The 11,792-nt window shown below is 52.7% G+C and overlaps 4 protein-coding genes across 4 annotated transcripts; 3 read left to right on the top strand and 1 right to left on the bottom strand.

Annotated features, from left to right (window-relative positions):
- Positions 1 to 56: 56 nt before the first annotated feature.
- On the top strand, positions 57 to 1,696 carry BO85DRAFT_449236 (lipoate synthase). The gene has a single exon (XM_025660118.1). It carries the CDS (start codon positions 108 to 110, stop codon positions 1,356 to 1,358), a length of 1,251 nt encoding a protein of 416 aa, XP_025516053.1. The 5' UTR covers positions 57 to 107; the 3' UTR covers positions 1,359 to 1,696.
- Positions 1,697 to 2,239: 543 nt separating this feature from the next.
- Positions 2,240 to 3,775, bottom strand: BO85DRAFT_438335 (phosphoserine phosphatase SerB; the record flags this gene model as incomplete). Its single annotated transcript, XM_025658664.1, has 3 exons — positions 2,240 to 2,554; positions 2,625 to 2,882; positions 2,939 to 3,775. 3 exons carry the CDS (start codon positions 3,773 to 3,775, stop codon positions 2,240 to 2,242), a joined length of 1,410 nt encoding a protein of 469 aa, XP_025516054.1.
- A 1,264-nt stretch (positions 3,776 to 5,039) lies between these two features.
- Positions 5,040 to 6,019, top strand: met16 (phosphoadenylyl-sulfate reductase (thioredoxin); the record flags this gene model as incomplete). Its single annotated transcript, XM_025656003.1, has 2 exons — positions 5,040 to 5,211; positions 5,271 to 6,019. The coding sequence occupies 2 exons, from the start codon at positions 5,040 to 5,042 to the stop codon at positions 6,017 to 6,019; spliced, it is 921 nt and encodes a 306-aa protein (XP_025516055.1).
- A 2,781-nt stretch (positions 6,020 to 8,800) lies between these two features.
- On the top strand, positions 8,801 to 11,680 carry sC (sulfate adenylyltransferase). The gene is made up of 6 exons (XM_025660119.1): positions 8,801 to 9,339; positions 9,448 to 9,475; positions 9,610 to 9,792; positions 10,028 to 10,173; positions 10,250 to 10,319; positions 10,394 to 11,680. Exons 1-6 carry the CDS (start codon positions 9,171 to 9,173, stop codon positions 11,520 to 11,522), a joined length of 1,725 nt encoding a protein of 574 aa, XP_025516056.1. The 5' UTR covers positions 8,801 to 9,170; the 3' UTR covers positions 11,523 to 11,680.
- The last annotated feature ends 112 nt before the right edge of the window (positions 11,681 to 11,792 follow it).

Below are 11,792 nucleotides of genomic sequence, written 5' to 3' on the forward strand. Positions count from 1 at the left end.
ACCGAAGCTCCGATGGCTATCAGCGACTTTCCCGCGGAATCCAACTTGCATTTCAACTTCTCCAAAGCACCGCCGCCTGTCTCTTCTCCTCACCCCAAACACACACCATGGCAGCCGCATCAACAAACCGTCTACGGCTCCTCTACACATCCACGAGGGCCTCCCTCCCTCAATCCACCCCCAGCATCCTCACAACCCGCACCTACGCCACAACCGACTCCTCCACCTCCGCCACCAGCACTCCCAAACCACGCCGCCGCACCGCATTCACAGACAAGCTCAACGCCGGCCCATCCTTCGGCGACTTCGTCTCCGGCAACAACGACAATGCGCCTCTCCTCGAACCCTCCGAAGCCTACGCCCTCGAAACCGCTCTCGTCGGCCCCGCCGGCCGCAAAAAGCAAATGACCCGTCTCCCACCCTGGCTGAAAACCCCCATCCCAGACTCCAAGAACTATCAACGCCTCAAGAAAGATTTGCGCGGTCTGAACCTCCACACCGTCTGCGAGGAAGCCCGCTGTCCCAACATCTCCGACTGCTGGGGCGGCGGCGACAAAGCCGCCGCTACCGCTACCATCATGCTCATGGGCGATACCTGTACCCGCGGTTGCAGCTTCTGCAGTGTCAAGACTAGTCGCAGGCCCGCTGCTCTGGATCCTCATGAGCCCGAGAACACGGCTGAGGCGATCTCTCGCTGGGGATTGGGGTATGTGGTGCTGACGAGTGTGGATCGTGATGATCTTGCGGATGGCGGTGCGCGCCATTTCGCTGAGACCGTGCGTAAGATCAAGTCCAAGGCGCCCAGCACCCTGGTTGAATGTCTGACTGGTGACTACCGTGGTGATCTGGATATGGTGGCGCTGGTGGCTAATTCGGGACTGGATGTGTATGCGCATAACATTGAGACTGTCGAGGCTCTTACCCCCCGTGTTCGTGATCGGAGAGCTACCTTCAAGCAGAGTATTGCTGTGTTGGAGGCGGCGAAGAAGGCTAATCCGGAGGTTATTACGAAGTCGTCGCTGATGTTGGGTCTTGGGGAGACCGAGGAACAGTTGGAGCATGCGCTGGCGCAGTTGCGTGCTGTTGATGTTGATGTCGTCACTTTCGGGCAGTATATGCGTCCGACGAAGAGGCATATGGCTGTGCATGAGTATGTTCATCCGAAGTGGTTCGAGCATTGGCAGCGTCGTGCTGAGGAGTTGGGCTTCCTCTACTGTGCTTCTGGGCCGTTGGTGCGCAGTTCTTATAAGGCTGGTGAGGCTTTCATTGAGAATGTCTTGAAGAAGAGGCGCGCTGGGGTTAGTGACGCTGTTACTGAGAAGAAGGTTGCTGCTGCTGTTGATGATGCTACTCGTTGAGATTTAGCTTAACCTGTTCTCTTCGAGCTGTGTACGATTTCTTGTGTTTGTCTTTCGGTTCATGGGCGCATGGTTGCATTAAATGGGGCTTATACTGTGGTTGTTTCGAGCTTCTGGTTTTAAGATTGGTCGGTCTACTTACACACACACATATTATCAACTACGACTAGCATCGCTAGGATTCATTAGGAATTGGGCCCGGGATGAGCGGGATGGGCTGGCTGTCTCAATCATCTACTACAGGGTCGTGGATAGAAAAATACTAATTCAACATGTATGGCATCCATTTCACGTAAAATAGAGATAGACGGGAATATTGTCAACATCAGCATCAGCCATCATCATGATCTCGCAGTCGTTTGAATCAATTCAAAATTCGTCCGTATGTAGCTACCCCATCGTCATATAGTAGTCGTATGCATTTGTACCTGCCCGTGTTGTTCCTCGCCTACTCCGACGCCCGCATGTAAACGCTCTCGTGCTCATCGTTCTAATGCATGAAACTATTTCCGCTTGGCTTCTCGAATTCGCATGATAGGGAAAAGGGGGTGAGGGAAGGGACGTGATGGTTTTGGTTTGGGCTTGGTCTGTCTACACATGCCAATCCAAAACCTTGGGGCCAAAGAGAGATAAAGGAGAGATAGATGTATGTGGAGAGAGATGGATAGGGAAATGATATGGGAATGGAACGGAAAGAAAGGAATCTATCCAATGGTGCGCGGGAGGCCTCCAATAACGAGTTGGAGGAGTAGTAGTAGAGTACGCACCTGGCGACATGTTCGCATGCTTGCCGCCGAGCTGACTAGTGGAAGACGCACGTGTTCGTGTCTTTCTACTAATCGCTTGGTCACTGTAATGGATGCTTGGTAGCATATTTTCAACTACGCAATCAGCTCGGAAATGTCATCCTTAGTCAGGCCAAGGAGGTAGAGAATATCCACGAGACTCTCGCCATTGAGACGGGTCGGTGCCTCGAGCTGCACCTTGCTCTTGGCCCGCCAGGCGACTCCCAGTCCCGCTGCGTGCAGCATCAGCAGGTCATTGGCTCCGTCACCAACAGCGACAGTTTGGGAGATAGGGATGCCATGCTCCGCGGCAATCGAGTGAAGAATCGAGCGCTTCTGGCTTGCATCGATGATGGGGTATGTGGGGACCAGTTTGCCGGTCAGGGTTTGCGTCGTAGGATCGATCTCGAGCTAATCAGGGTATTAGTACTTGAGCGAAAATACAAAATATTATCGATGGGTCGAATGTCGCATCACATACATGGTTGGCATGCGCGTAGTCAAGACCAAGTTGTTCGGCAAGCCACTCCGCAAGAGGCTGGAAGCCTCCACTCAAGACTGCCATTTTGCAGCCGAGGGTCTTCAAGGCCTTGCACAGTTCACGCGCACCTGGAGAAATGGTGATGACGGACTTCAGCTTCTCGAAGACGTCCGCAGGAACACCCTTCAGAAGGCTGACCCGCTCCCGGAGAGATGCGGAGAAGTCCAATTCGCCGTTCATAGCACGAGCCGTAATTTCCTGCCATTAATATCAGCATATACAGCCCTTTTCCATCGTTCAGCAAAGGTACGAACCGAAACCTCCTTCTCCACGCCGATAAACTTGGCAATCTCATCGATCACCTCGTTCTGAATCAATGTACTATCCATATCGAACACTACCAACCGCTTGTGCCGACGGAAGACGCTCTCCCGCTGGAGGACGACCTCCACATTCCATTCGCGCTCGAACCGCCATATGCTCTCATGTTTCCGCAGGTCCTCAAAGGTAAGGTATTCCGGGTTGGGAGGAGGCGAAAAGGTGACTTCGACGACGCGAGGCTGGTCATGACGATCCAAGCAGCGATGCGAAGTGTTGGTGCGCTGATACGGGGTCGGAAGGGTTTCGATGATTTGGAGGAAGTTGGTCAGGCAGAGCTGTGATACAAACGGGCCGTACAGATGGTCAAGCGGCTCCGGCTCTGGGGCGGGAGGCTCCCGTGGGATCTTCTCGATATCGACCGTCGGGGCGGAACCTACGGGTACCATGGGTGATGGCAGAGTTTGGCCAGACCCGACATGAGGGGAGGAATCGGGGTGCAGATGGGGATGGATAGGATCAGCAGATTTGTAGTAGATCGTAGCGACCAGCTGCTGTGTTCCAGTAGGCAGTTCATTGGACTGTTGGTTGAAGATGCTGTGGATGATGCCACTGTCGGTGACCTTCTCGGGATCGGGGCTAATGGGATTAGCTTTGACGGACAGCGCAGCAAACGCTGACTCGGGAGAATTGCCAATCACGTTGCCGATGGTCTGAATGGGGGCAGAGGGTTTGTACTGCTGATGATCCTGGATGAAGGATGCGCTGGACAGGGTCTGTCGCAAGACCGGGCGCGTTGGACGGCCGTTGTTGGTGGGGTTGGGCGCTGCCATTGTGCCGGACTAGAGAGTTTTCGGCGCAAAAGAGGAGAGAGGAGAGTTGAGTGAATGAGGGGTGCAAGTGGGATTCGGAGGTAGACGGAGATTGAGATTGATAGCACAGGGCGAGTATGCAAGCAGCGGATGATCCTCAGCAATCAACAGCGAATCCACCCGGTGGGAACAGAACCCTCGACACGCTGGAGCAGTCGGGAAGCAGAAGGGAGATACGAGAGCGTCTAGACAAGGTCAAAACGAGAGTCTGGCTTTGAACTCACGGCGAATTTCCCCTGCAGCTCCGATCGGCCGCACGTGGTGGGGGATCCCGTGCCCCTCGGTCACATGAGGTCGAGTCATGTGCCTTCACCGCCCGGCAGAACCAGGCCAACTTCTTCCCCACCCCAAGAAACTTGAAAGATGGAGATGACGATGATATCAATCTTTGGGGAAGGGGGGAATCATGGAGCAGAGCAAGCACACTCCAACTGCCACCATCGGTTTAGTATGACAAATAAGGGTCTATTCCCACTAGTCGCCAAGACAAATACAATGACACTAGATCTAGTCATCTACAAGTGTCTGACTCGAATCAGCCGGGTTTGTTTCCTAAGCAATTCATCTCCTCCAGTCCGAGGCTAATCATCAACTAGATCTGCACCTCTCTGGGGCCAGAAAACAGACCGGAACAGGGATACCATGCCATCATCAAGATAAGATGAGCAACGGCTACACGGACTTGCCGACCGGATGAACTTTGATGCCCTTCGCCCAAGTTCTTCACTGTTCCAACTTCACTGTGGACCATGCTGGATTTATCAGCAATGGCACCTGCGGCGGTTGTTTCAGTGGATGAGCTAAGCGTGTCCGGGTGCGCAGAGTCACCCAAAGCGCAAGTATTGCGTGATTTCCCCAGGACATGAGGAAATTAAATTTTTCAGCCCAGTCGCCCAATTGTGCAGGCGGTCACAGACAATGTCGTGATCGAGAAACGGCAGAATGACCCGGCATGTATGAGGGACTGAGGGCAGGAAGAACGGGTGCCCCCGACCCGATGATGTCGTGATTGCCCCTGTCCTGTCTTTCTTTTATATCGGACTGGTCAGGTCGTCTCCATTGTGTTCTGTCTACATCATCTCTTGCCTCCCACATCAGTTCCAGTCCTTCCGTCATCCCTCCAAGTCTGTCGAGCCATTACATATAGACCCGCTTGTATCTCATCTGCTCGTCCTTGGGATTGACTTGTCTACCATATACCCTGTCACTCGACTCCTCATTCACCATGCCTGCGAAGACATCTGAGAACTACCCCTCTGCCTATGAGGCTGCCGACACTGCCACCGACTCTGGCTATGTCAGTGGTGGCTCTAGTGATGACTACTCTCCGGAAATCGTCTTCACTAAGCCTCACTTGAACTTCCTCAACAGACAATTGCAGTTTCTTGAGCCTCAAGGTCAGCATGGGTTGCCCCTCTCACGCGTCTCCAGGCCAAGTTCACTAACACAAATGCAGACGTCCTGAGATGGTGTGTCACCTCTCTGCCTCACCTCTACCAGACCACCGCTTTCGGTCTCACTGGTCTTGTGACCCTGGACATGCTCTCCAAGCTGGACGTGCCCCGGCCTCAGATGGTTGATCTCATCTTCCTCGACACCCTTCACCACTTCAAAGAGACCCTGGATCTGGTCGACCGTGTCCGCCAGAAGTATCCTTTGGTCAACATCCACGTCTTCAAGCCTCAGGGTCTCGAGACTGAGGAAGAATTTGCCCAGAAGTACGGTGCCCGCCTCTGGGAGAAGGACGACCAGTTCTACGACTGGGTGGCCAAGGTTGAGCCTGCCCAGCGTGCCTACCGAGAACTCAACGTTCACGCTGTCCTTACTGGACGTCGTCGCAGCCAAGGTGGCAAGCGTGGCGACCTCGATGTCATCGAGGTTGACGAGGCTGGCCTGATCAAGATCAACCCTCTCGCCAACTGGACCTTCGAGCAGGTCAAGCAATACGTCCAAGAGAACGACGTTCCCTACAACGAGTTGCTCGACCGTGGTTACAAGAGCATTGGTGACTACCACTCCACCCAGCCAGTCAAGGAGAACGAAGATGAGCGGTCTGGTCGCTGGAAGGGCCAGGAGAAGACCGAGTGCGGTATCCACAACCCTCGCTCCAAGTATGCTCAGTTCCTGATGGAGATGGAGCGTAAGCGTCAAGAGGAGGCCCTATCGCAGGCTCTTCAGACGTCCTTGACGACGTCCGCTCAGTAAAGGCCGCTTGTCTTCTTTTCTCACCTTGCATCTTTAACGGCGTTCTATGACCTGGGAGTTTTATCTGGAGTGGAGTTACATAGCCTTGTTGATTTTCTTGTTTCAAAAAGAGACCCCATGGTATGGGAAAAGGAGGATTATGTTTTATGACATCTGGGAATTCAAAGGCCGCTCGTCAATCCTACTCCGATCGGAGATACTGTACATACAGGGTTGGCGGAGACTGGCAGTGATTTGCAAAAGACGGCTTACAAGCCAAGTACATTAATGACTTGCATGATACAAATGATTAGACTATTTTATTCTACTTTTTTTATTTTTCCTACATTAAGCTTGAGTTGGACCCTATCTGTAGACTCGCGGAGTGTAGGACTGTGGGGTGGGGTGTTCGAACATCAACCCTATCCGATATCGCACCCGACCCAACCGAATAGGAAGTGAATTGGCTACTATGAATCCGATGAAGGATTAAAGTTTGCTGATTCGGATCGTCCGGAACTGCCTATTGATTTTCTGTAAATACTGATTAAATTTCTTCGATTCTCAACAAATACTCAGCAGATGACCAAGACCCTGCCAAAACCATAGATACTACGTTGAGCGCCTCCGGATATAGTGCAGTGGGCTAGATTACCCCAGCCTGCGGTTGAGAATAGCTTGTTATCCATATAGACCAACAGCAGCAGAGATTTTCCAAAATATTACCTAACATGAATTAATTATAGTATGATTTGGAAGATTTAGTAAATTGGTAAATAGCCCGCTGGGCTTCGGGCGCGTGTCTAAATCCTTCCGCGAGAATAGTGGATGTAATTCCCACACATACCTACACATATCTTCACATTTCATTGTGCCTCTCTTACTTGTCCTAAACCTAATTTATTATTTCTATGGTGAAGGCATCTCACAATATACTTGGGAAAATAGCGATATCATGAGTGTCAAGCCATTCACTCACCCACACTCCTCACCTCCCTTCGGGAAAATCTTTCGCATCACACAATATTTCCGAAGAATGAGCAAATTCGCTTTTCTACGACAGTTCCAGATTCCTGGCATTTGAAGGGATGTTAAGTTTTCTGTTATGTTTCATTTCAACCTTGGATACGTGACAGGAAAGTGATCTTATCTTATCAATCTAATCAGTTCAACCTTATCAGCGGCGGAAGAATGGGATTGTTGCTTCTCGTGCGAGAGATTCTAGGTTGATTGTTCTGCCCCAATTTCTTTTATGTAAGAGTATGGGGCAGGTGTTTACGTTCTAGATTCGGATATGCTTAAGAATTTCTTGGAAGGGCGGCTTATGTGTCGCTGTTTCCCCAGGGAACGTGCACTTTCTCGCTTACTTTTTAGCTTGAATTGTTGGACAGTTGGGAGCGCTGGTTGTTCAAAAAGGATTAGCAGCAGGATCGCAGGCACTCAAAATGTCAAAAACTGCTTGCTTGGTTTGGGCCATAGATTTACTATTTTGCCTGCTTAGAGACCCTGAATCGAAGTAAGTTAAGGCTCTCAGCCTTATGGTTCATGCATGACAGGTGTTGTGGCCCGACGATGCGGTGTAGGGCTATACTAGTTGGTTGCATCATTTACTTCCAATTATCGTCATTCTTGGCTACACCACAAGAAAGGATTGCATACGTCTGCAACCCCTCCCGCTCTTTAAGAGAAGCCACATCCCGCGCTCCCGGACCCTGAGACCCTGGACTAAAATACGATCACGCCGTGAACCGTTCCACAGCGGACCGACGCAAGTCAGATGAGTTCGTGATATACTATGTGTGCGTAGAGTGACTGTTCAGTGTTACCGCCTGGATGATGTCGGCAGACTCAACACTAGCACTAGGTGTTTGTCAAGCGTTCCCCGGGCTACTGCTTATTCGCGATGAGTGACACAGGTCTTTTACTAGGCGAATTGACACTGCTAGGAAAACCTTGACTGACATCTCCGCGGATACTGCGGCTGGCTGAGAAATCAATATCAGATTTTGATCTTCTGGTTTTATTCTTCCGTTGTCATGGTGTCCCAGCAGCAGGTCGCTGCTTAGGGCAAGCGGGTCACCTGAGCGACAGGGCGGAACCGGTGCCAAGGAGGGACTAGGCCTCGGCTGGCGTAGTCAATCACGCAAGCCGAGCTGGAGATGTCGTGATCCCATCACGTGACTTTTGCGGCGGCGGTTTTTTTGAAACGCGGCGGACGACCAAGGAAATCGTGTTTGACTGGTATGTTTCAAAACCGTTTTGCCGGCTGAGCCTGACATCTACAATACAATAATGATCGGAGGAAACTTTTCTATCTGAGAAATGTCCACGCATGCGATTGACATCTCGCATACGCTGGTGCTTTACTTAAACGGCAACTATCCTGTTGCCCCCCTGAAAATCATGACTTGTTCTGGGCTCCGTAGACCCAGCGGGGGAAATTATGTGGCTTTCAACATGAGGTTGATGACGACGATGGGGGGGGGCAGCGATTATCCCCCGTGGTTACGAGGGCCGCCCCGTATCTCCGAGGAGAGCCCATCCGCCATCGGAAGTACAAAACGTAGTTTCAAGTTCAAGTATAGAATAGAGGCGTCGGCTTAAGCGCCCGCCCTTCTAGAAGGCCCTAAAAATAGTGAACTTATGAGGATAGCATGCTGGAGACCAGCGATGGCGCCATCGCGCTGGGGATGAGCAATTGCGAATGCGACGTGTGTGCAGCCTCATCTCGGGGGGAGGGAAAAGAAGGATAGACAGACGTACGACACAAAGGCATACGTAGACGCTCTTCGTACCAAGAGTCCGACAGCTCCACCACCTTTCGACGAGACCGCAGGACAGATCCCGATGGTTGATTTGGCTGGAACGGAGAACTTGACGGTCGTTGGAGAAAGCATATTGGTCATCGCTGGAGTCCCTCAATCTCCTGAATTGCTCGAATTGGATCATTGCCTTGGTTGCTCCGCTGTTCCCCTCTTGACCCCTTCCTGAACTTTTTTTCCCTTTCCACTCTTCATAAACTCCATTCTTCTTCCTTCTACCCCCCTCCACTCTTCTCTTTCTTCTTTATAATCCTCTGGGACCCTCCAGACCCTTTCCTTTCCTTTCCTTCCTTTCTTTTCTCATCACATATTTGCTTGAGTGGAAATCCATCCCTCATCATCCTTTCACAATGGCCAACTCTCCCCACGGTGGTGTCCTTAAGGACCTTCTCGCCCGCGATGCTCCCCGCCACGACCAGCTGGCTGCTGAGGCGGAGACTCTCCCTGCCCTCACTCTCACTGAGCGCCAGCTCTGCGATCTGGAGCTCATCATGAACGGTGGTTTCAGTCCTCTGGAGGGTATGTTGCCAATCATCCCACTTTCTCCGTCCTGGTTGCCCGCGACTACCCGTCCGCTTGCAACCGTCGCGGGGTGAAATCGTCAGTCTTGGCTAACTCCGGGCGCAGGCTTCATGAACCAGAAGGACTTCGACGGGTATGCTACAATCCCTTAAAATACATCAATTTACGCCAGTAGTCCTCGAAGCGACACTAGATTTGCAGAACGAGGACCTGTTCCAACAGGCGAAAGTATTGGGGGGCAATTAGCTGACATCGGTTTTCGTTCAGTGTTTGCGAGAACTGCCGTCTTGCCGATGGCAACGTTTTCTCCATGCCCATCACCCTCGACGCCTCCCAGAAGACCATCGACGAGCTCAAGCTCCAGGCCGGCTCTCGCCTCACCCTGCGCGATTTCCGTGACGACCGCAACCTGGCCATCCTGACCATCGACGACATCTACCGCGCTGACAAGTGAGTGGAGCCCCTCTTTCCTCTTTTCCTTGTGAATTTTTCCGTGCGAATGGGAATCGCGGGACCTTGGCGATCGCTATATCTCTGACTTGAACGGGGCGTTCGTGAAACGAGAGATTGGCATCGCCGGCCTTGGTTTCCCACGGGCGGAGTTCACTAGCCGTCGGGGATTTTGCAGATAGTGGGTCTCGATGACGCGGATGGACTAACGATGTGCTTTTCACCCCTAATTTAGGCAAAAGGAAGCCAAGCTGGTCTTTGGCGGAGACCCGGAACACCCTGCCATTAAGTACCTGAACAACACTGTCCAGGAGTTCTACATTGGTGGAAAGATCGAGGCTGTCAACAAGCTCAACCACTACGACTATGTCGCTCTTCGCTGTATGTCATTACCCGTGCGCGATCCTTGCGACCGCATCCTGATTCGAGTACTGACCGCGCGGGCCTCCTAATTTAGACACTCCCGCGGAATTGCGTGTCCACTTCGACAAGCTCGGCTGGTCCCGAGTTGTCGCTTTCCAGACTAGGTACGTGTGGCCGAGACCAGCTATAGTGCACCCGTTATGATGCGCGCGCGACCTTACGACTAACGGTCCCTCAGAAACCCCATGCACAGAGCTCACCGTGAGCTGACCGTCCGTGCCGCTCGCGCCCGTCAGGCCAATGTCCTGATCCACCCCGTCGTTGGTCTCACCAAGCCCGGTGACATTGACCACTTCACCCGTGTCCGTGCCTACCAGGCCCTCCTGCCCCGCTACCCCAACGGAATGGCTGTCTTGGGTCTCCTGGGTCTGGCTATGCGTATGGGTGGTCCTCGTGAGGCTATCTGGCACGCTATCATCCGTAAGAACCACGGTGCCACTCACTTCATCGTTGGTCGTGACCACGCCGGTCCCGGTAAGAACTCCAAGGGTGAGGAGTTCTACGGTCCTTACGATGCTCAGCACGCCGTCGAGAAGTACAAGGACGAGCTTGGCATTGAGGTCGTCGAGTTCCAGCAGGTCACCTACCTGCCCGACACCGACGAGTACCGCCCCAAGGACGAGGTCCCCGCTGGTGTCAAGACCCTCGACATCTCCGGTACCGAGCTCCGCAAGCGCCTCCGCACCGGTGCTCACATCCCCGAGTGGTTCTCCTACCCCGAGGTTGTCAAGATCCTGCGTGAATCCAACCCCCCTCGTGCTTCCCAGGGTTTCACCATCTTCCTTACCGGTTACATGAACTCCGGCAAGGACGCCATTGCTCGTGCCCTGCAGGTCACCCTGAACCAGCAGGGTGGACGCTCCGTCACTCTGTTGCTTGGTGACACCGTCCGCCACGAGCTCTCCTCCGAGCTGGGCTTCAGCCGTGAGGACCGCCACACCAACATCCAGCGCATTGCCTTCGTCGCCGGTGAGCTCACCCGTGCCGGTGCTGCCGTCATCGCTGCCCCCATTGCTCCCTACGAGGAGTCCCGCAAGGCTGCCCGTGAGGCCGTCGCTGGCTCCGGTGGCAACTTCTTCCTCGTCCACGTTGCTACTCCCCTGGAGCACTGCGAGAAGACCGACAAGCGTGGCATCTACGCCAAGGCCCGCCGTGGCGAAATCAAGGGCTTCACTGGTGTTGATGATCCTTATGAGGCTCCTGCTAACGCCGATCTCACTGTTGATGTCTCCAAGCAGAGCGTCCGCAGCATTGTCCACGAGATCATCCTCATGCTTGAGAGCGAGGGCTACTTTGACCGCAACTAGATTAGCGTAGGCGCTTGGGAAAATATTGGATTTTATTTTGCGTGATACAGGTCGGATTTCGGAACCCTGGGTGGTTTTAGAGGATCTATTGCTCTATAGAGAGATTTGGAAATAATATTTGATTCCCCAATACAACTTCGGAGATTGTATATCGAAAACTCTTTCTTTTGTAAAGTCTTTGTATATGTGTGTCTCCTGAGGCGTAGTTAATTTCCTGGTAAAACTGTCAACTGGTGGGTTCAGACGGGCCGACCTTGCAAACTACGCAAA

The sequence above is a fragment of the Aspergillus piperis genome (genome assembly GCF_003184755.1).
Source record: "Aspergillus piperis CBS 112811 unplaced genomic scaffold BO85scaffold_8, whole genome shotgun sequence".
Taxonomy (NCBI): domain Eukaryota; kingdom Fungi; phylum Ascomycota; class Eurotiomycetes; order Eurotiales; family Aspergillaceae; genus Aspergillus; species Aspergillus piperis.

Excerpts from the sequence above, each read along its gene's own strand:
- sC (XM_025660119.1), top strand. The coding sequence starts at position 9,171 with ATGGCCAACTCTCCCCACGGTGGTGTCCTTAAGGACCTTCTCGCCCGC. Across the intron at positions 10,174-10,249 it reads CGACTATGTCGCTCTTCGCT|ACACTCCCGCGGAATTGCGT; the intron begins GTATGTCATTAC and ends CTCCTAATTTAG. Across the intron at positions 10,320-10,393 it reads GTTGTCGCTTTCCAGACTAG|AAACCCCATGCACAGAGCTC; the intron begins GTACGTGTGGCC and ends ACGGTCCCTCAG.
- BO85DRAFT_449236 (XM_025660118.1), top strand. The coding sequence starts at position 108 with ATGGCAGCCGCATCAACAAACCGTCTACGGCTCCTCTACACATCCACG.